Source organism: Lagenorhynchus albirostris, chromosome 4 (assembly GCF_949774975.1).
Source record: "Lagenorhynchus albirostris chromosome 4, mLagAlb1.1, whole genome shotgun sequence".
NCBI classification, from domain to species: domain Eukaryota; kingdom Metazoa; phylum Chordata; class Mammalia; order Artiodactyla; family Delphinidae; genus Lagenorhynchus; species Lagenorhynchus albirostris.
The window spans coordinates 46,087,922-46,108,819 of NC_083098.1; the positions used below are offsets into that span (position 1 = coordinate 46,087,922).

A 20,898-nucleotide genomic window follows, 5' to 3' on the forward strand; every position below is an offset into this window, starting at 1 on the left:
AAACTAGTCTTTAAGCTGTTAACAGGAGAATGTCTCCTATGCTCATTTATAATGTTTTGAGCTTTGGCCACTAGATGGTGCTTTTAGAAAAAATAGAACATCTTTTTAAGTTTCAGGGAGAAACTGGGCTTACTGTGTGGGAATGAGCAGTTGAGCGCTCACCTCTTGTTGCTAAGCAATGCATCAGCATCATTTGCAGTTACAAGTTCACATCACGTAAGCCATGGGAGGCCTGTGCGTGTGGGACTGAGGGAAATTAGCAGTATCTGCCATGGTTTGGGACAGATGGTGGCTAAGTATGTCTCATACCAAAAAAAAAAGAAAAGTTTTGCAAATTAAAAATCCTAATACTCGTTCATTGTTTGGTCCTGCAAGATAACTTCGAATTGAGAATACTTGAAAATAGCCAACTCCCAAAAGCTTGCTGCTTTCATTTTGAGCTGGATCTGACCAATCATTAGGACAGAAAAGATGAAGTACAGGCTTTGTAGCACAGCTTGCATTAAGGAGTTAAAATGAAAGCTTTCCCTCACCATACTGATGAGTTTACAGACCTTCCTTTATTTACAGTGCGGTTACATCCCGATAAACTCATCGTAAGTTGAAAATATCCTTAAGTCGAAAATGCATTTAATGCATCTAACCTACTGAACATCACAGCTTAGCCTAGTCTACCTCAGATGTGCTCAGAACACTTACAGTAACCTTACAGTTGGGCAAAATCATTTAACACAAAGTCTGTTCTATAATAAAGTATTGAATATTCTATGGAATTTATTGAATACTGAATTGAAAAACAATGCTTCTAAGTGTATCCGTTGTTTACCCTTGTGATTGCACTGGCTGACTGGGAGCTGCAGCTCGCTGCCACTGCCCAGCGAAATGAGCATCCAAACTGCGTATTGCTAGCCCAGGAAAAGATCCAAATTCGGAAATATGGTTTCTGCTCAATGCATATCACTTTCACACTATCATAAAACCAAAAAATTGTGAGTCAAACCATCTTAAGTCAGGGACCATCTGCAGTGGTTTTTATGATGTAAGACCCATGTGTAGCACACAGACATAACTCTCCCTGGGCCATCTCTTGATTACTGAAAAGGTGTCATGAGAGGTAACCAAGAACGTCTTATCAGATAGAGAAATCTGAAGAGAGCACAAAACACTAGTGTTGAAGTTTCCAGGAGGCTGAACCTCTCCATTTCTCTTGACTCTTGAAGTACAACCTTCATAGCAGATCAGATGCCAAAACTTGACCTTATTGTGTTACACAACAGTAGGGCAGTGTAGAAAAGCATAGGCCCAGTAAACTGGTTTCTCATTCTCAGAAACAGCTTATTTTGTTAGCAAGAGAACACTCCAGAAAGAAGGGCAACCTTAAGAAAGAAACCACTGAAAAGCAATTGGGGGTGGAGGTGGGTTTTGCTTTTCAGAATACTCTCTCTCACAATTTAGCATAGAAAGGGCTTACCTTTTCTGTTTACCCCCAGAATTTGCCGTGTTTGAGGTATGCAGAGAGACATGCAATTCATAGTGCGTGGCTACATCCACAGTACCTAATGTAGGCCTGGTGCAGTATATAGAATAAAAAAAGTATTGGGGGGGGGTTGTGTGGGAAAGATGGATGGATATAAATAAAGGGCAAGGAGAGCTAGAACTGCAACCCTTCAGTATTCTCAACGCACCGTGCAGAGAAGGCATGGTTAAGCAGAGTTCTTCGTGGAATGTTATTCTGCACCCTCCCCACCATACACAAGTTTTCTTTTTGACAGGGACCAACCTTGTGATAATAGCCTCTGCCTCCTCTGATCTAGGTGCCATGATTTTGAAAGGAAGTTTCCATAGTGGACTGAAATGCCATTCAACACACAGCATGCAAATAACTGATTTGAGGCAGACGTGAAGTCTTCATCTGTACCTCCCACGATGTTCCACTAACAACCAAAAGATCTCATTTGTAAACAGCTACCTGTCAGAATAGGAAGGTTGGAAAGCGAGGTGAGCAGATACCGAGGCTCGCAATTAGTCTTTTTAGATTAACACATTCAACCTCTACACCAGCCCTGAGGGTGCCAGTTGTTTGCTAGAGATTGATCTGAAAGCCAGATGGTATCAGTCTCAAGGACTAAATACCATGGTCTTAAGGATTCAAGTACAAGGATCTTCAAAATGACCCACATTGCCAACACTGTCAGTCTCCAGGGTGGAAAGATGACAGTCATCTGCAAAGCAAAAGGTTTTGCATAGAAATGTCATTTAAATACAGTGAAAATTATGTACTTAGTTTTTCAGATATCCAGAACTTTTACCCATAAGCTGGGAAAATGATAGGCAGAAAAATAACCAAAATAACTAAGAAGGACGTTTAGGTACAGTTGATGGGGAAAAGTATGGTCAAGCCTATTGGGAAGATGACCTAATTTTATCTGACCCAGCTCAGCACATACTAATTCAGATCAGGTCTCTCCTTTATACGTGTGCTGTGCCTATCTCAAGTAGACCATCTAGACTACACTCACTTTTCAGCAATAAGGCCGAGTCTGTATCTGAAGTCAAGTAAGGTTTTTGTTTTAAAGACTGTATGAAAAATAAAAAGCCTATCACCAATGGAAATAGGTTCAGATGGCTCAGTTCTCCCTGCTTTCCAACAATCTAGCTTGAGATAAACGAGTAGTTTTTATTATTCGTATCTCTTAGTTGGTCAGCCAAGAGAACTTGAGAACCTACCAGTTTTATCAACATTTGAGAAAAGGAACCACCTTAAGTAAAATGCCAAATCAATGGAGGATAGCTGTGTACTTGACCAGTGGTGTCTTATCCACTTTCCCTAGATAACTGAACAGAGGCCAACCTGCGTGTAATACCCAGCTCCCTAGCCCCTCCCATTAAGATGATTACCATTACACTTCCTCCAACATGAAGATTAAAAAGGGAATAACAGAAGTAGATAACACATTTCTCTACTTAAACAAACAAAAAAAATACTGCCTAATTTGCTTTTTAAATATTGCCCAAAAAATGTCTTTACAATCTGATGCAGAATTTACTTTTAAAATATGAGTGATAGGGTAAAGTTGATATTAAAATATTAAAAGTTTAAAAATAAATCCAATTGTTGTACTTAGTAATCACAGTGGTTTCACACAACAGGATGTTCGTGTTTAACTTACAAACCTGACAGTATGTCATGCTGTAGCATCAGTTAAGGAGTTGATACCCACCATCCACCCGCAAACCAGCGGTCACATCATTAGCAAATTTCTGTCCTTACAGATTACACTGTAGTATGGAGGGGATGGCTCTTGACTCTTATATTTTAATCATTTAATGGCTCAGATGAACCTGATTTTATTGCATTTAATAATAGTGTCTTTCTAAGTAAAGAAGGCCCCTTGCCAGCAAGCTCCTCCAATTGGTCTAAATAACCTCTTCCAAGAATCAAATGATTCAAGAAGCAGGGACTGTTGCTTCATCATTTCACCTTTCAACAGAAGCATATGTTACCATTCTTAAATACAAGGGAACACTCTTAAGATCTTTACCAGATGCAATTCACGCCACCAATATCCACCTACTATAGGGCTAAAAAATGATGGAAATAAGCAGACTATTGACAAGTAATGAAATGAAAAGGTAACTTAAAATGCGTGTTCATGCCTTAAAATAGAAATGAATTTGAAAATTGTACCTTGACTACAAAAACTGCACCTAAGAGGTGGCTGCTAATAAAATAGCCTGTCACAAACGAGTCAGCATTAGAACTCACAGACTCAACTGGCAGAAGTGTGTGTGTTTGCATGTGGGTGTATTTTAAGTGATTTCCAGATTTTTTTTTTTTTTTTTTTGCAGACACAGTGGAGTAAGCCACCTGATCAGAATCAACGTTAAGTCACTGTTGCTGTTGTCTGGGACAGGATACGTACTTGTCGGGGGTTTGTTTCCATGGTCCAGGACACAAAAACTGGACACAAGGTAAAGAAGAGCTTCGCAATAAATAAAAAGGCAGGGATGGGCCAGAAAGTTATTTTAAGGTACCTTTAAATATAAATTGAGTCCCAGAGGCAGAAAAGTCATCTACCTAACACTGGCGCATTTTAAACATGATTAAGACTTGTAGGTCAAAATCCCAGTGACAGCACAGGGATTTTGTTGTTATATCTGAGATGAGGAGAGCATCTTAAACAGAATTCTGTGACTTAAAACTTCATTTAAATTTCCCCTTGAGCTTAAAATTGGCATAATTTTGATACCAAAACTAAGTTTGAATAACCAATACATAAAACAGAACTGGCTAAGTAGGAAAATTTTTTTTTTTCCAAAACAGAATCCCAAACCCCGAAAACTTAGATGAGGGGTGCAGGTAACAGAAAAAGAGTCAAATAAAACAACAATGGTTCCTGAATTTAAAGGAAGGATGCCCACTTCTCTCTCTCAAGAGGCAGACGGTCAGCTGAAAAATAAAAACATTGTATCAATAGAACACTCCAAATTAAAAAAATGCAGCCATCTTTGTTCATGCAATATCAAATGTTTAGGAAAAAAATCCCAAACTTCAAAACAACCCACAAAGCTAACAAAAGGAAGGAAAACTGTTGCCCCGATCTTATGACCTGATTGACGGTAGAGGGTCCTGATCGGGCTGTTCAGAATGTCACTCATGGGACAGAGGTCTGGAGTTAACATGAGATCAAGTCTGTGGACCCTCAGATTAGGGTCCATGCTGTCTTCAGTCCATGAGTTCTTGTGTCAGCAGCTTCAAGAACATGACAGCTAAGCAAGAGGATCCCAACACAGGGCTACCTTGGGTTTTGGCCCAAGTTCTCTGTTTCACTCAATTTCCTTTTAAGTAGTAGTATTAGGTATTACTGTTTTTGGTGGTGATAAGTCACTTAAGTAACCACTATGGGCAGTGGTTTGTAAACAGACATTGACAAATACAAACAGCAGTGCAATATTTGACCCAGACTTTAAAAGAATAGGAGGCGATGGTGGAAATGAGGTAACTCTTCCCCAACACGTGTGAACAGACAGCTCCTGCTCTTCTAATGCTCTATGTCCATTAGGAGAGAGTAGGGCTTGTCAACAGGATGGTTACATAAAGAAGAAGCTACAGAAGAGAAAAAAGAAAGGTTCAGATTCAAATTTGATTCTTAAAAGGCTTAAAAAAAAAAAAAGGAGCTTCTCTACAACAAACTGTGAAAGAACAGCAGTGTGTCAGTAAAGGGATGACTTCCTCAAGCCCAGCTGGGGGGGTGAGCTGCAGCGCCAGCACCGGAGGCCGGGGAAGAAGAGGACGCCTCGGCTGGGGCAGTGGGGCGCTAGTCAGGGTGGAAGGGGATGGGAGTCAGGGAGAAAGGGTGGCAGAGACAGTAATATGACGTACAGGACATCACGTGGCAAGCATCTTGGAGGAGCTGGTGCTGCCCAGATGGTAGCATTTGAAGTCCAGACAAGGTAGGAAAACACGAGACTCTTTCATCCCTATTTCTTTTATCCAATATTATAAGCATGTGTACATTTGCATGTCAAACAGTCACTAAAAAGAACTCACAAAAGGGCACACAATGTTTGGGTAAAAATATATTTTCCCCCACTTTATGTCTTGGCACTAGTGATATATGCATAGATTACCTGTCCGCCACTCTCCTACCTTAACAGACACCAAATTACCAAGCAAGTTTGCTAAGTGATTACTTTCATACTTGAAAAAATGATATGCTTCACATTAATACAATTATTTTAGTTTTTTAAAAAAGACAAGTGTCTAACATGCAGTTTACATATATGACAATTCTGCATTAACACTGAAAGTAGATTACATAACAGTTTTAAAAACACATTGGTTATTTTCAAACAGCAAAATGACAATGATCTACAACTACAGTTTAAGGCATATCAGCATATTTTAAAATTAAGAAATAGACAAAGTTCTAATGCTGTTCACAGCTTAATCTTCAACTTATTTTAAAAATTCCCTTCATACCTACATACAATCTAGACTTTGTACGTCATCATTTCCCCTAAAGAGTCATCACACATGTATCCTGTCAATGGAACCGAGACTTCTGGAAGCTGAGACTTGACAACTCAGACACTTGCAAATGGGAAAGCAAAGGGATCTGAATGGACAGTTTTGGTAGGACCACACAGAGACAGTATGACATGGGTTGGTAACAGCTGAAAAACCCGATTCAACAGTTTGTATATGAAACACTTATGGATATGTCAAGAAAGTGAGGAAACCGAGTCTTTGTGAGGTGCACAAGATACGAAGTGTTACTGCTGGTGAGATCACAAAGCAGAGGAGGAAGGTGAGTAACCTGTGCCCAGCATTTTGTTAAATGTTCCCCTGGTTGAGGTGACCTTTCTGGACAAAACCTTGACCAATTAATAAAGAGCCTTAAGTTGGGAAAACATAGTCTCTAAACTGCCAGTAAATTCTCCTAAGTGCTTTTCCATCACATCCTACCGCACTTAACAACTGTTATGGGCATCTAAAGTCCAGAAGAAGCAAAAAGATGGTCATTATGGTTGAACAAAAGATGTGGGGAGAGGCCAGCAAGAGCTCACCAAAAAAAAAAAAAAAAAAAAAAAAGGTGCTCCCTGCCAGTAGTTAGCACAAGGGAAAGACCATTAAACCAAGATCACCAAAAATTAAGCAATCATAAAGGGAGCCTAGCATAAAAAAAAATTTTCCTCTTGCTTTTTCTCTAGTGGAAGGTAGTAGTTTCTCATTCTAACTTTACTTACACAGTCAGAACCAAGGACCCTCTGGGAATTCCCTGGCAGTCCAGTGGTTAGGACTTCACGCTCTCACTGCCGAGGACACAGGTTCAGTCCCTGGTCAGGGAACTAATATCCCACAAGCCGCGCGGTGCAGTCAAAAAACAAAAAACACCAAACCAAAACAAAAAACCTAGAAAAAAAAATGAAACACTAAAAACCAAAAAAAAAAAAAAACCAAACCAAGGACCCTCTAATATCCAATGAACCCACAATGCTGTGTAGAACAGACTGGGGTTAGTAATTTCTGACTTGCACACGGATATCAAGGAAAAGTCAAATCTCTGTGTTTCTTGTAAAAAAAGATATAAATGTGAGCCATTTAAAATATATTTAGGTTTTTTGTTTGTTTGTTTTTTAAAAAAACAAAGACTACTCAAACCAATACCTCCCTACCCCCCTCCAGGGAAAAAAAAATCCATCTATCCCATTTGTTTCTCTAATTTTAAAAAGTCAAAAAGGTCTCAAAGGTTTTTTACTGCCGTACTTACATGCAAAGGCGAAAGCACATCCAATTAGATTTGAGGGTATCATTTATTCCGTGCAGAGCCAAGGACTACTGTGAAAAAAGGCACAGATACAGAAAGAAGAGAGGGCAGCAATAACAAACCAAACAGGGCCAGGGAGCAGGGGCAGAAAAAAGTTCAGAAGCAATGCAGTTTTTAAAAAAGCTTTTATATGTTTTCTTTGACTTTTTATTCCCTGACTCTCCACATGATTTATTTTTCTGTGAAAAATTTAATGGGAAAAGAAAAATCAATCCAGTCAATCAACAATCTTGGAATCAAAAAGTCAGCTGGATGCCTTTCGTGGCTAGGCTCACTTTAAAAAGGCTTTAGTGATGCACGTAAAATGAAAATTTTAAAGTGATGCATTTTTAGAATTTAGAAGTGTATTTCCTGTTACAAGGCATGAAAATGCTCACACAAGCAATGGCTGGAACAAGCATACAACACAAGTGTTCAAGCTTCTGTCTGGTGCACAGCATCTGAGCAAACTCGGCCCATGGTTAGAATCAGCATGCTGCCTGATAGCCAGCTTCAGACTAGAATCATTAAAAAAGCAAAAGCAAAAACAAAAACATTGGTCCAGTAGCTCCTAAGCCTGTCTTTATATCACTGTTGCTGCTTCTGGTTTGCAGTTTGTATCCCAGCTTAGTTTCGGCTTCCATGAAACTGATTTCTTACTTTGCCTAATTAAGCCTAAATCAGTTCATGGACGACCATTCCTTCTGTCCCATAATAGTGTGGTTGAGGATAAAGAGAAGGGAAAAAAGTCTTCATTGGAATCAATTAGAGACTTATTAAAAAAAAAAAGTGTGTGTGTATTCTATCCTATTTGATTAATGTATGACTAGTGAAGGCCAAAAGGAAAATGCAGAGGTGAAGTATCAGGTTCGTGAGAAATGTTATTCTTTCAAGTAAGAAACAGGAGACTACGGAGTTAGAGAGAAAGCTGCGAGTATCTTGTTATTAGAGGGGGAAAAAAAATCAAGGAAATGAAAGGATAAGCCTCAAAAAGGAAAAGTACAGAAAAGAAATTAGATATGCCCTTTTCCATACAAATTTGGCATGTAGTCTATGTCCTGCCATATGGTTGAGTCCTAACCCTTGTTGATGGGGCACTGGGGCCTTAAACGCAAAGAGCAGGTAGAGCTAGTCTTCGTGAAGGAAAAGGTGAGGACATTCCTTCAAGACAAGTGGATTTGAAACACCAGCTGTTCTATCCCATCATGCCTTTACTGCAAATATCATAAAGAGACTATGCAAGGAAACTGGATGTGAAGCTGAATTTCTGCTTTCTTGACTTGTGGGTTTATATTATGTTCCTTCCCATTTCTACCTTAAGTTGACAAGGCCTCCTCAAACTTGTGCTGCAGATGATACAGTTTATAACAGATTTTCTATTTTAAATATTGCTGGAAAATTTCTCCTCATAATTTTTGAAAACTGTTATTAGAAGCACTCGATACCCTGGAATCAGTCATTAGGCCCTCCTCTCTCAGCCTACTGAGAGCAGATTTAGGTGTGTTTATGAAAAGACTGGATCTTGTAAGTAGTAGGCAGGTTGTGGAAAGCCCGTCATCCTTAGTAGAAGATTCTTCTACTAAACAAGGTTGTATGATCTGTGAGAGGGCCATGGTTGCCCTGACACAAGGGAACAGACTCATCATTTTCTTATTACAACCCCACTTGGCCAGGATTCGAGACACAGGGGTTCAGACACATTTTTAAAGCCATAAGAGGAGACAGTCAGTCTGAACAGACCCACAACCCAGGCCAAATGATGCTGTTATAGTAATAAAAAAAATCCACGCAAGGGTAAAAGTCAGGTAAAGCTTACCCACCGTTCTGCCTACATACAAAGCTACCTTGGTTCGGGGCAGGTGTGGAAAAGAGACAGAGGGAGTTCAGGGCCTTTTGCGTCATGGAGACGAATAATCAAGGAGAGCAAGTTGTCATGGCTATTCAGGTTTATAGTCAGCTGCTGAGGCGGTGAAAAGTTTTCCTGTCAGACGTACATGTAGCAATTTAGCCTCCTTCCCTTGGTCCAAAGCAACATAAAAGTAACAGAACAGGCATGCTTCCTGCTGCCACTCTGAACAGGCATAAAAGGCAAATCATTTGCTTTCCAGAAACAAAGTCCGGCTGCACACAGCTTTTGCTGTTATCCCCTTGTTCTATCATTTTCCACCACCAAACAACATTCAGCAAAATGAGTTAATCGTTATATGGTGTCTGGGAAAGGGAAAAAAATAAAAATAAAACAAAATAAAAGGACACAGATGGCAGAGATACAATATTACTGCAAAAGCAGGTGAATGCGGACCATCCTTGGCTTGCCAGGCTTTATGTGAAGCTTGCACTGCAAGTTAAAAAACAAAACAAAAAAGTTAGAAATAATAATAAATTAAAAGAAGGAAAATTAGGAGTGCCAGCACCAGCATTTGGTGATGGTGAATGCTCATGCAATGATTATGGAACTGACAGAAATTAAAACCAAAAATTTGAGTAAGCTATTCTACATGACAAGCAAAAGCAAAATTTTAATACTGAATTAAAGAACACGTGGTTAGTTTCCATTTGCAGGTAATTCAGAATTCATGAGTGACTTCTTGAAACCACTACATGTTCTAGTGAAAGGATTTGCTGTTTGACTTTCATCTTCTCAGATAACACAAAACCATTATCTATTAGATTTGGGTATCACATCGGTACTGAATATACAATAAATGTCTTTCAACAATTAACTTGGGGATTGGAATATAGTGGATGGAGGACATGCTATTAAGCTACTTGGGAGGGAAAAAAAAAAAAAAGGACAATCATTATATGGTTACAGCTAAAGCAATGCCCGGAGCCTTCCCCCTCCTAGGTATAAAGCAATGCCAAGTCCAAGGTTCACATGTCTAATTTGAGGCAAGTCCAAAACATGCAACTTCATTCCTTAGGAAGAATCAAAATATTATTTTAAAAAAGAAAAGATGAGTGGATGATTGTGTAAACTATAGTTATCAGATGCCAGGTACCGTTTTAAAATGATAGATTTTTAAAACTTTGTTTTTGGAATGGATTCATCTTAACCAACAAACTGCTGGCTGGCAACTGTGCAAAGTTTTCAGAAAAGATGAACACTGAACAACTACCAAACAACTTACCCTCAGGCACTCCCACCACTGAGGTGTAGCCGCAAACAAGGAAAGTGACTTGGTGGCCAGAGATGGCAGGAAGCGGGGGTCCAGCTAATGGCAGTGCCAGGGTTAGTTCTACCTTGTCTGCAATCTTAGGAAATGTTATATGCTCTCATGCCACTAACAGGTCAAGGAGAAGTACAAAGCCTTACCTACGTTAAAGAGGGAGCGTGTCATTAGAATAGAAAAAAACGGAATTTAAAACTATTAGAAAAACGAAGTGAAGCTCTGAGGTGGAAGCATGGCAGGTGAATCAATACGCATCTCTTTTTAAACTCTCTCCCTGGAGCAGCTCCTAAGCGACAAGTGTGATGACTCCAGCCTCTCCTCCAGCTACACGAGGAGGAAAGAGCCTCGCATTTATTTTCCAAGTACTGTTCTGGTTACCCTGACTACTGTCTGTCTGTGGTCCTCTCTAACCAAAACTCTCCACTGGCAGCAAGGGAAGTGATTTTTTTTGTTTTAAACTTTGACACTTCAGGCCTCCAACTGGCAACTGCTTTCACTGTTCAAATGGGAAAGTGTGGAAAAGCTTAAGAACATAGAAGTTACCGAAAAGTACGCGCCCTCGTCAGGCACAAAATCTGGTGACTACTGCTCACCAAATTAAGTCTAATTCCATTAATAATAAATGAGAATGTATAAATAAGGCTAAAATAGAATTCGCACACACTTCACATAAACGTGAAATGCATTATACACTGCTAAGGCCCAAGGCTGGGAAGAAAATAACCTAAAATGTTCTATAGGAAAAGGAAAACCTCCTTGCACGGAGAAGTCCGTTATTAGGTACTTTTTAAAATGGAGGCACAATACTGGTCAGCTCTCGGAATTTTTATTGCTTAAAGGCACATCCAGTACACATGAAATATCCTTGGAACATTGCTGGTCTTCTATAAACATTTTAAGTTCTGAAACATGTACCTTTACGCACTTTAGTGCTTCAGGGTAAGAAAAACTCGACTTTGGGTTTCCTAAACCGTGAGTCAGCAGCTTCCTGTTTCATTCATGCCTATAGATGTGTACACACACACACACACACACACACACACACACACACACACACTCCACCTGTTTTTATCCTGGGTTAGTTTGGATCAACAAGGAATGATGCCAGATGGCTTTCGTTTTGTCTTCCCCGGAAGAGTCACTAATCTCTGAATCTGCATGGGGAACGTCACCATTAGTGACTGATGCCCTCCCAACATGTGTAGCTACAAAGTGCTTTCTTGAACTGGATTATAATCTAGGCAGTTGTTACTCTCAGAATTAATCCAGCATAACTAAATTTTCGGCCCCTGGAGTCCTTTGACCACGTGGGTCTGTACCAACCCCATTTAACTCACAGCTCACCTATACCAACTTTCTATTGCTTAGAAAATCTGCTGGCTCCCCTGCTCTCTTCATACATTTCCTGCTGGCTCAAAGCTTGGAAAGTCAAGGTCTGCAAAGCAGAATTCCAAACTTTCTCTGCACGTCACTGTAGCAGTGCATTTTGGTTTCTACCACAGGAAACGTAACAAGATTCCTCAGGGACAAGTCTGCACGTTCACTCAGATTAAGTGAACACCACTATGGAGCTCACCCCCCCGGGATAGGACTCGATTACTGTGCAGGCTCAATCCTATCTGCCATATATGTCTAAGAATGTAATTCTTTGCTTACTCCAGTACCAACATTTTGTTTACTTAGTTGTCAGCCTTTGCCCTAGAACCTTAGCAATGGATGAAGAGCAGGAATCCTGAAACACGCCCTCAGAGGACCACACCTTAAACAGACAAAGCAGGGTGGCATCCACGGGCTCACCACCCAGCTAGCACTAAGGTTTCTTCAAAGGTATCTTACTGACCACTGTGCTTACTGTCAAACCAATAGTAATTGTCATAAAATGGCACCCTCTAGTCTTTCAGGTGATTTGATGTAAAGCTTCAAATCACAGCAGAATTTCAAGGCAGGCCCACATCTCCCACTGGATTCAGGCCGCTGCTATTGGGGTGTCATAGGAAGCGACAACTCAATAGCAGAATCTGACCCTTTGGCACATTAAATCAAGGCCATATTAAAAAAAAATTTTGTGCGGGTACAGGTGTGTCTTGAGAATTGGTGGAGGTGTCTTAACGGGCATTTTGATCCCATTTTCACAATAAAACGATTCATCGTCTTGTGGAATTTAGAGGGAAAACTAGTGGCCACTAGGAGTTCTTCCAAATCTTTCATTTTGGGAACAAGACTTTCAACGACTGGCTTCTTAAGCCTTACAACGGAGAATAGAAAAATAATTCTAACAATCGTAATTTTAGGATGCCCTTTATCAAGAGCCATGAGGATTGTCTCCAGAGAGTAGTGAAGAGAAACGCACTGTCTTCTCAAGAGTCCTAGTGTTGGTGCAGAAGATACTACTGGAGATGACAGGTTACTCCAGTCCTGATTGCTTGATCGTGTGGTCAAGTTTTATAAATTAGTGTCTGTGTACCCTTTAGAAATACTTTAAAAACCTTTGTCGTCTCCCCTGCACTGTAGAGAAAATTCTTGCTTTTATCTTTCTGGTAATAGACCAGTTTCCAGTCTGTAAATGGGAAAAGTAGAGACATGCAAGAGGAATAAATTGTTAGAGGGCCCCGCTGCATGGGGGTGACACCCGCTTACTTTTTCTTATCCTTGTCTTTCTTGGTTTGCTGGGCCCCAGACTGCTGGGCCTGGGACTGTAGCAACTGAGCTGCCGCCTTCTTCTTCTGGAAATTGTTCACCTCCTCCTCCAGTTCCTTCTTCTTGTCTTCCACTTTCTTCTTCTCTTCTTGGTGTGTCCGCTTTAGGAGGTCGAACTTCTCGTGGAGCTGGAGAGAAGAGGAGGAAGACGAGCTTGGTGGAGGGAATGGTACGCTTACTGGCGTAAGGCTACCTGGATCCGTTCAGAAGCAGAACGTGTGTGTGCCGCTGCCCGTGCTTTAGTTACACGACTGAGGTACCGTCTGGTGCTGAGCCAGGCCGAGGTGGTGAAAAGCACCCCTTGGAGCCCTACACACTGTTGAAACTTGGACCCCTTAGCACTAAGGGGAACCTCTGTGCACTTTTTCTGATAATAAAATACGTGTTCATTGTAAAAAGCATAAAGAAGAAAATAAAAATTATCCATGCTCCTAATAAGAAACTCACCCTAGTGGTAAGAAAAGTTCTTTACTTCTGGTCCTTTTTTGAAAAGTATAATCTATATTTACTTAGAGACTTACACAGTGACTACAGATATATGTACCCATACTATTCAAATAAGAAGAGTATGTGGAGAAATTTCGGGCACTTGACAAACTGAATTTAGAAAATTATCACAATGCAGAAACAAAAACTGGAAGGGGGCTTCCCTGGTGGCACAGTGGTTAAGAATCCACCTGCCAATGCAGGGGACACGGGTTCGAGCCCTGGTCCGGAAAGATCCCACATGCCGCGGAGCAACCAAGCCCGTGCGCCACAACTACTGAGCCTGCGCTCTAGAGCCCACGAGCCACAACTACTGAGCCCGCACGCCTAGAGCCCGTGCGCCACAACTACTGAGCCTGCACTCTAGAGCCCGTGCTCCGCAACAAGAGAAGCCACTGCAAGGAGAAGCCCACACACCGCAACGAAGAGTAGCCCCTGCTAGCCACAACTAGAGAAAGCCCGCGCACAGCAACAAAGACCCAACGCAGCCAAAAATAAATAAATAAATTTATATTAAAAAAAAACTGGGAGGGAGGGAGGGGAAAATCCTTACTATTTAGATAATTCTAGAATTTTTACCTAGCATTCAACTTGATACTTAAAGCCAACAGCAAATAAGGCTCAACTTTCCTTTCTCTGCAGCAAAACTAGGGTGAGTACTTAGCTATTTAAATAACCTCTAAGTTTCTTATTATCTACCATCAAAGGCAAACCTATTTCTTGCTCTCATTGGGGTGACTGTTACAGCAGAAATCCATGGGGCCTGATTCCAATTGATGTTTGCTCAGATAAACTCTTATAAATTGTAATGCGCCTCAGTTTATCTTTTTTTTTTTTTAATTTCTGGCCACGCTGCACAGCATGTGGGATCTTAGTTCCCTGATCAGGGATTGAACCCGTGCCCCCTTGCAGTGGAAGTGCAGATTCTTAACCACTGGACCACCAGGGAAGTCCCTCAGTTTATCTCTTAACAGGGTAAAATGAGTAATATTCATTGAGCTATATCAGCTAAAGAATTAATTGGGTCATTTTAAAATCTGAAGAGAATTGACTTTTTAATTCTGAACTCTGCTAAAACTGTATCTTATTATAATGAAAATATTACTTAAAATGAGATCAAATTACTACTCATCATAATGTGAAATAATCTGTACATCTGAAAATACTCATTGTTATTTCACTTTATTCTATGCACACGTTTAGCCGTGTATTTAGGGTATTACATATAAGAAACAAATATAAGTAAAAAGGATGCATTTACATTTAATCAAGTGACCTTAAGAGTTTCCACACTTCATTAATCTAATGGCAACTAAATTAAGTTCTTGGTTTAATTTAAATAATGGGCACCTTATAATGAAATATACATTCATCTGTGCAGTTTTAGGCAGATTTTGTGTGCTTAAAATATTTTAAAGTGATAATTTGTGTGTCTCTGTGCTTAATTATTAGAAACAACTTTGTTCCATATCAAAAGTGATACACCGGGCTTCCCTGGTGGCGTAGTGGTTGAAAGTCCGCCTGCCGATGCAGGGGACACGGGTTCGTGCCCAGGTCTGGGAGGATCCCACATGCCGCGGAGCGGCTGGGCCCGTGAGCCATGGCCGCTGAGCCTGCGCGTCCGGAGCCTGTGCTCCGCAACGGGAGAGGCCACAACAGTGAGAGGCCCACGTACCGCAAAAAAAAAAAAAAAAAAAAGTGATACACCAAAAACTATACTTTGTGTTTCAAGAAACTTCTCAAAATAAAACTTAAATAATCAATAAACACTTCTTTAGAAATAAAAAAGGAATCCAAGGTAACCTCTAGGATGCAGCTACCCTGGGCTGGGCGCGGGGAACTAGAGTCAGCGGGACACTGGAGCCGGGGTGTGCATCCCAGAGGGAAGTCAGAGCACAGACATGGCAGACGGAGCCCGTCCCCCATCAGACAGGGGCGAAGGGCCCCCCACTGTTTAGCTCACTGAGTTGACTGGTAGACTGAGACAATAATGGTCCCAGAATTGCAAATCTTATGTTTCATCACTTGTAAATTGATGAAATATGGAGTTACAAGGAATGTGGGATCAGGTCTGGAAACCTAAGTTCTAGCTTTAGTCTTGGCTTTGCTACTAACTAGGTATGTGACTGCATAAATAACTTAAGCTTTACGACACTCAGTGTTACCATCTGTGAAATGGGGATAAGACTGGCTGCCCTACTCTTCGTACCAGGTTAGTTAGGCCCCTCGTGTGACAGAACATAGGTAGCAAGTGCTTAAAGCAGCACGAAGGCCTGTCTCGTCTGTATCTCCCCCGGATGCAAGGACAGGTGGCTTACCTCTTTCTCTGCCTCCTTAAGTTCAGCTTCTTTCTCCTTCACTCTCATGACAAACATCTGTCTCATTTCTTCTTCTTTCTTCTGAAGTTCTCCCAGAAATTCATTCCTTTTTGCTTCGTATGTCTCCTGAAGACTATTCAAAAGCCACAAACCAAGGACAGTGTCATGGAGTTGCATGATAAGAAATTTCAGTCCAGACAATTCCTACCCAGCCACTTCCTCAAAATAAATAAGGCTGCCAACTCACCAGGTTCAAGGACACACAAAATGGCATCATCTTTCTTTTTAGTTATGTGGCGATCAGAAAGACAAGCACATCAGGAACCAGAGATGCGGCCGTAAGTACAGGGTAGCACTAATGGGATGTCTCTTACTGGCCAAGCTGTATGCTACAGGCATTCACACAGGGGAAGCCTGGGCTGGCCAGAATCTCCCAGTTCAGTACCACGTAGATACAGAAGACGTGATTTAGAATTTTAGAAGATGGAGGGGGTGTAGAGAGAGAAATGCATCGGCACTGGAGCCAGACAGATCCACCAGGGTTGCTTTGGGGTTCACAGCAATTTACTGACTGATCTTCGGAAGGGCACGGCCTCTCAGCCTCAGTGTTCTCTGAATATAGTGCCTTCCGGGGCCCATGATTTCGGGAGGTAAATGTGGGCAGAGTGAGTATAAAGCATTTGAGATAACATCGGTGCTTAATAAATGTTAGCCCCACACTCGTCTTCCTCCAGCCCCCAATTTAGAAAACAGACTCAGTGAACCATCTAAAGAGACAATAGTGTATCTCAAGGTATTACAGAAAATTGCTGCTCTTCAAGTGGTATTAACAATTGTAAATAGAGCAGGGAGGAGTTTGATTTTTATTTTAAACCTTATCCTCCCCCTGACTGTCTACAGAACTTGGGGCCCAATATTTTAAAGCAAAGGCCATCACTCAGTTTTACCTCCAAGTCAGAAGAGCTATATTTACAGAAAAATCACCTTTGGTAACACAACTTAGAAAAAAAACAGACACCCACACCCACACTTACACAAACAGAGATACATTTGCCGGTAATTGCTATCTCTCTCTCTCCCTTGCAGTTTCCCTAGAACAAGGGATGTTACAGTTACACAAGTCTGCAGCAGGATTATCCACTTTTACCCAGGGACCAAATTCATCCAAAGTGCTGATTCCAAAATGAAGAGCGCCTGTGGGTGAGCCCAGGCTCCATGAAGAGCCACCCCGGCATTCACACTTGTCCATGTAGAAGGAGAAGGACATTCAGGTGGTGGAGGGGCGTGTGCATGTGGATATACGTTTATACAGAGCAGCATACTTACAAAATGCATTGATTAGGATTGTTTATACTTCTATAATCAATGCTCTTATTGGTTGCTGAACAATCAGTTCTCCTGCCCTCAAGAGTGTCAACACTGCCTGGGTAATGGACAATCACGAGTTTGGAGTTTCTGGAGGTACATTTGGCTTTCACATTATCTTAGGAGACAAAAGCAAGTTTGGCCGACATTAGTGTTGGCTAATATTAATAGCAATATTTGGACTTGAAGTTTAAGCTATAGAGAAATGCACAGATAATGAAACTATAAAATAATTCATGAGTTTGATTTTGCTTGTTAGCTTCTAATAAACTCTTTGTCACTATCATTTGTGTCAGAATGGCCAAAGGCAGAAGATGACTTGTCCCTGCTATGAAATTTTTGGGGAACCCAGTTTTTGTTGATTTTAAGATAATGAATCCATCTTCCGCTTCTTTCTTAACAAGCAGTGGAACACCTAGTAGAGAAACACTACCAAGAAACATGACCCAAAGTGTGTTCCAGAGATCGCTAGTTTCAAGAAATCTTCAAAAGTGGGGTTCCCAAGCCAAAAGAACGAAAGGAAAATGCAATGTGTGACCTCCCTTTAGGAGAGCCACAGCGCACGGTGGCTCCCAAGACCTGCAGCACGTCAGGGTCGCCTGGGCGTGTTTTCCTGGACTTTTCTGAGCACAGTTTCCTAACTCCACTCCTGGAGCTGCTGACGCAGGATGTCAGGCGAAGGCAAAAGTAATCTGTATTTTTAAAACGCTTCCAGGTGACTTGATGTAACTAGTCTGCCAACCACTGCTTGTCTTAAGTGCTCTGAAAAGTCCCTCAATTAAAAAAAAAAACAAAACCTGTTTAAGTTGATTCACTTAGAACCAAATTTGTTTAATTGTGGAAACTTCTGTTAAGTGACCCACAGAGAGAAGGTCCTTTGGGTAATGCTACTGGAATTCTGAGACCCCTCAGCGTGACTCGACCTGATCCAGTCCCAACCACAACCTAGCTTAGGCTCCAGTTTCTGGAGATCCATTTTCAAACTATGGGTCATGACCCAATCAAGGGTTTTAACCAGTATGTTAAAAGAAAAAGTTTAGAGAACAGGATAGAAGAAACCAGAATGCAGTGCACACTCTAAGAGCAGGTATCACTTCACGATATGTGTATACTGGATCACGATGTAGAACACATGTGATAGTGAAGGTTGCAGCCCAAAGCTGGAAAGCGCATGTTCTAGAGAAAGGTTAAGGAGCAATGTTGCCACCAGCCAGATGGCCTCAACACATGATGCTTATTAGATGGCTGCATCCGGGAATAGGAACCAGCTTTGCAACTCTGACACTGGAACTCATAAGCAACGTATGAGAAAGAAATCATAAAGCCCCCACTCCAAGGAGTGACCTGCAGTAGGTTTCTTAGCAATGCAGTCACAGATCCTACTCCCTGGGCACCTGCAGAAATCCACATGTGAGTGAGAGACACCAGACACCCTCCCCTATGCTTCTAGTCAGTGAAAACCAGTCCAGAAGGAACTGCATCTATAGTACCCTCTCAGATACCTAAAGTGATGATACCTTTTGCAATTTCTAGCTCTTCCAACTTAATTTTTAATTGTAGTTATTAACACCCTTTTGCAAGTGAGAAGTGAACAATTTTTTCATGAGGGTTTGGGCTGGTTTGAGGCTTTTATCTTCTCATTCTCTTCTAACAGCTTTTGGGAGGGGCAGGCTTTGCTCATGGAGGTCAAGGGAAGGGAAAATGAGCACTGACACTCCAGTTCATCGTGCACTCCGGTAATTCACGTAGCACAGCTGTCTCCCTGTTACGTCTCCCGGACCACCCAGTGGGGGGCAGGCCAGAGCACCGCACGCCACCGGGGTTTACGGAGGAACTTACACACGCAAATGTGTTATCCTTACAACAGCGCAGTGAGGTAGCTATTATTATCACCTCCCATTTTATACATGGAGAAACTCGGACACAGAGGGGCTTCCTAACCTGTGCAGGTCACACAGTGAAGAAGTGACAGAGCCGGGATTTTCAGCTGGGCCACCTAGCTCAGGTGGGAGCCCCACCTCCCAAGGCTGGGGAAGTGAGGCCTCCATGCTCCTAAAAATGAATGGTCTCATGGGCCTGAAACCTTTGTGATTTCTTGAGAGAGGGGCAGTAAAGGAGCACTTTTTGTGACCCGACAGAGTCAAGGAGAAGGTGGTGCTTTGAGGTGAGGATGGAGTGTTAGGAAGAGGGCGGTGGCATCTCAGGAGACAAGCAGCAGCGACAAGACCCATCCCCGCCCCCATCTTCCCCCCAATGCCAGCCGGAAAGGGGCCAGGGTCTGGGGGACCTGGGTCCAGCGAAGGCATGGGCGCTCTGGCTGGGGTGAGGCATGAGCTCTGAGGCTGCAGGGCAGCAGGTGGGAAAGATGCGCACAAGAAAAAGCAGGTTGACGCCTGGACATATACACGTGTAGGGACAGAGAGAAAGATTCTACCGCAAGACAAGAGAGACACAGGCAGGTTGAAGGAAAGCACCAGGGACAGGTTCAGCTTTTATGCCCGGGACGTACTTCCAAGGCTTAAATGCAGCCTGTTCCTGTGCTCGCCCAGCTTCTGGTTTGGTTTCACACGGTGTCATATATTCAGGGGAGCTCCCACTTAACGGGCCTCGGCTTCAGAGGCCACTCTCTGCTTTATATACACATGGTATAAACACAAGTGGCACCCAGAGGGCAAGTGGTGGACACAGGGTGCCCAGAGGGGAGGACGGACTTCACTGTACACCCGTGAAGGGATCCTCTATCTACTTTGAGAATATAAAAGCCTTGAGTCCTCCACTGATAACTCCTCCAAGCTCACCCTAAATTCACAGGGAAAAAAAGTCTTCTATGAGCATCCAGGCATGACGACTTTGAAATGGGAAATCCCTTAAATTAACTGTGGCTTTTGCTTTTCCTTAACTGTGTCATCATTCACGCAGGTCCCCTCCTGCACCCTCAGTGTCAGCCTCACAGGAAGTGCTGGGGAGGCTGGAAACTCCTCCAAGGGAGAGGCTGGGCCCTTTGTAAAGCAGTGGTTTCCAAGGAGAGGAAAACCAAGTTTATTTCACCTTGCTATCTGCCAAGACATGTGACTCAAAGCCAACTTTCATGTTCCAAATGATCCTGCCTACACCAAGAGGGCCACCTGAGGTTGACTGAGTGGGTTTCTAAGAGGAGAAACTATTTCCAGGGTTCCCAGAAACTGAGACGATAGAAGGTGTTTATTTTTAGAAGGTCTACTTTTCTCTGTTTCTTATTTTCTTATACAGGGAAAAGAGTAAAGGCCTTGGTTTTATATATATAATATATTTATATATAACATATTTACATTTACAAAATATATTTTATATAAAATATATTTCCCTCCTTTTCATCCTCAGAAAGGAACCCTCAGGCCAGTAGAAAAGGAACCAAATGGGGAGGGGGATACGTGTGAATAAAGCACATTCTCTACAAGTCAGGCCTCAGCGACGTCCACCACGGGTCCTGAAGCCCCTGTGGTCCTTGCAGGACAGGCTGGACCCACCCAGCAACCCTCCTCCTGGCGGCAGCTACCCTGGCCTTGCAGG

General features: G+C 42.0%; 1 protein-coding gene and 1 long non-coding RNA gene across 3 annotated transcripts in view; one reads left to right on the plus strand and one right to left on the minus strand.

The window, feature by feature from the left end:
* Window positions 1-1,757: 1,757 nt before the first annotated feature.
* On the plus strand, window positions 1,758-13,598 carry LOC132519769 (uncharacterized). The gene is made up of 3 exons (XR_009540287.1): window positions 1,758-1,998; window positions 3,850-3,972; window positions 13,288-13,598. It is a non-coding gene; the product is annotated as an uncharacterized LOC132519769 (long non-coding RNA).
* Window positions 5,474-20,898, minus strand: part of SEPTIN11 (septin 11) — an 89,044-nt gene continuing 73,619 nt past the window's right edge. Inside the window, exons 8-10 of one of the 2 annotated variants that reach the window (XM_060147981.1) lie at window positions 15,985-16,117; window positions 13,121-13,308; window positions 5,474-6,916 (exon numbers count right to left, since the gene is read on the minus strand). In XM_060147981.1, coding sequence (XP_060003964.1) covers window positions 6,853-6,916; window positions 13,121-13,308; window positions 15,985-16,117 — 385 coding nt within the window. In that variant the 3' untranslated portion in view covers window positions 5,474-6,852. Of the gene's footprint in view, window positions 7,343-13,120; window positions 13,309-15,984; window positions 16,118-20,898 lie in introns of both variants that reach the window. The other variant, XM_060147982.1, reaches the window with a different exon arrangement.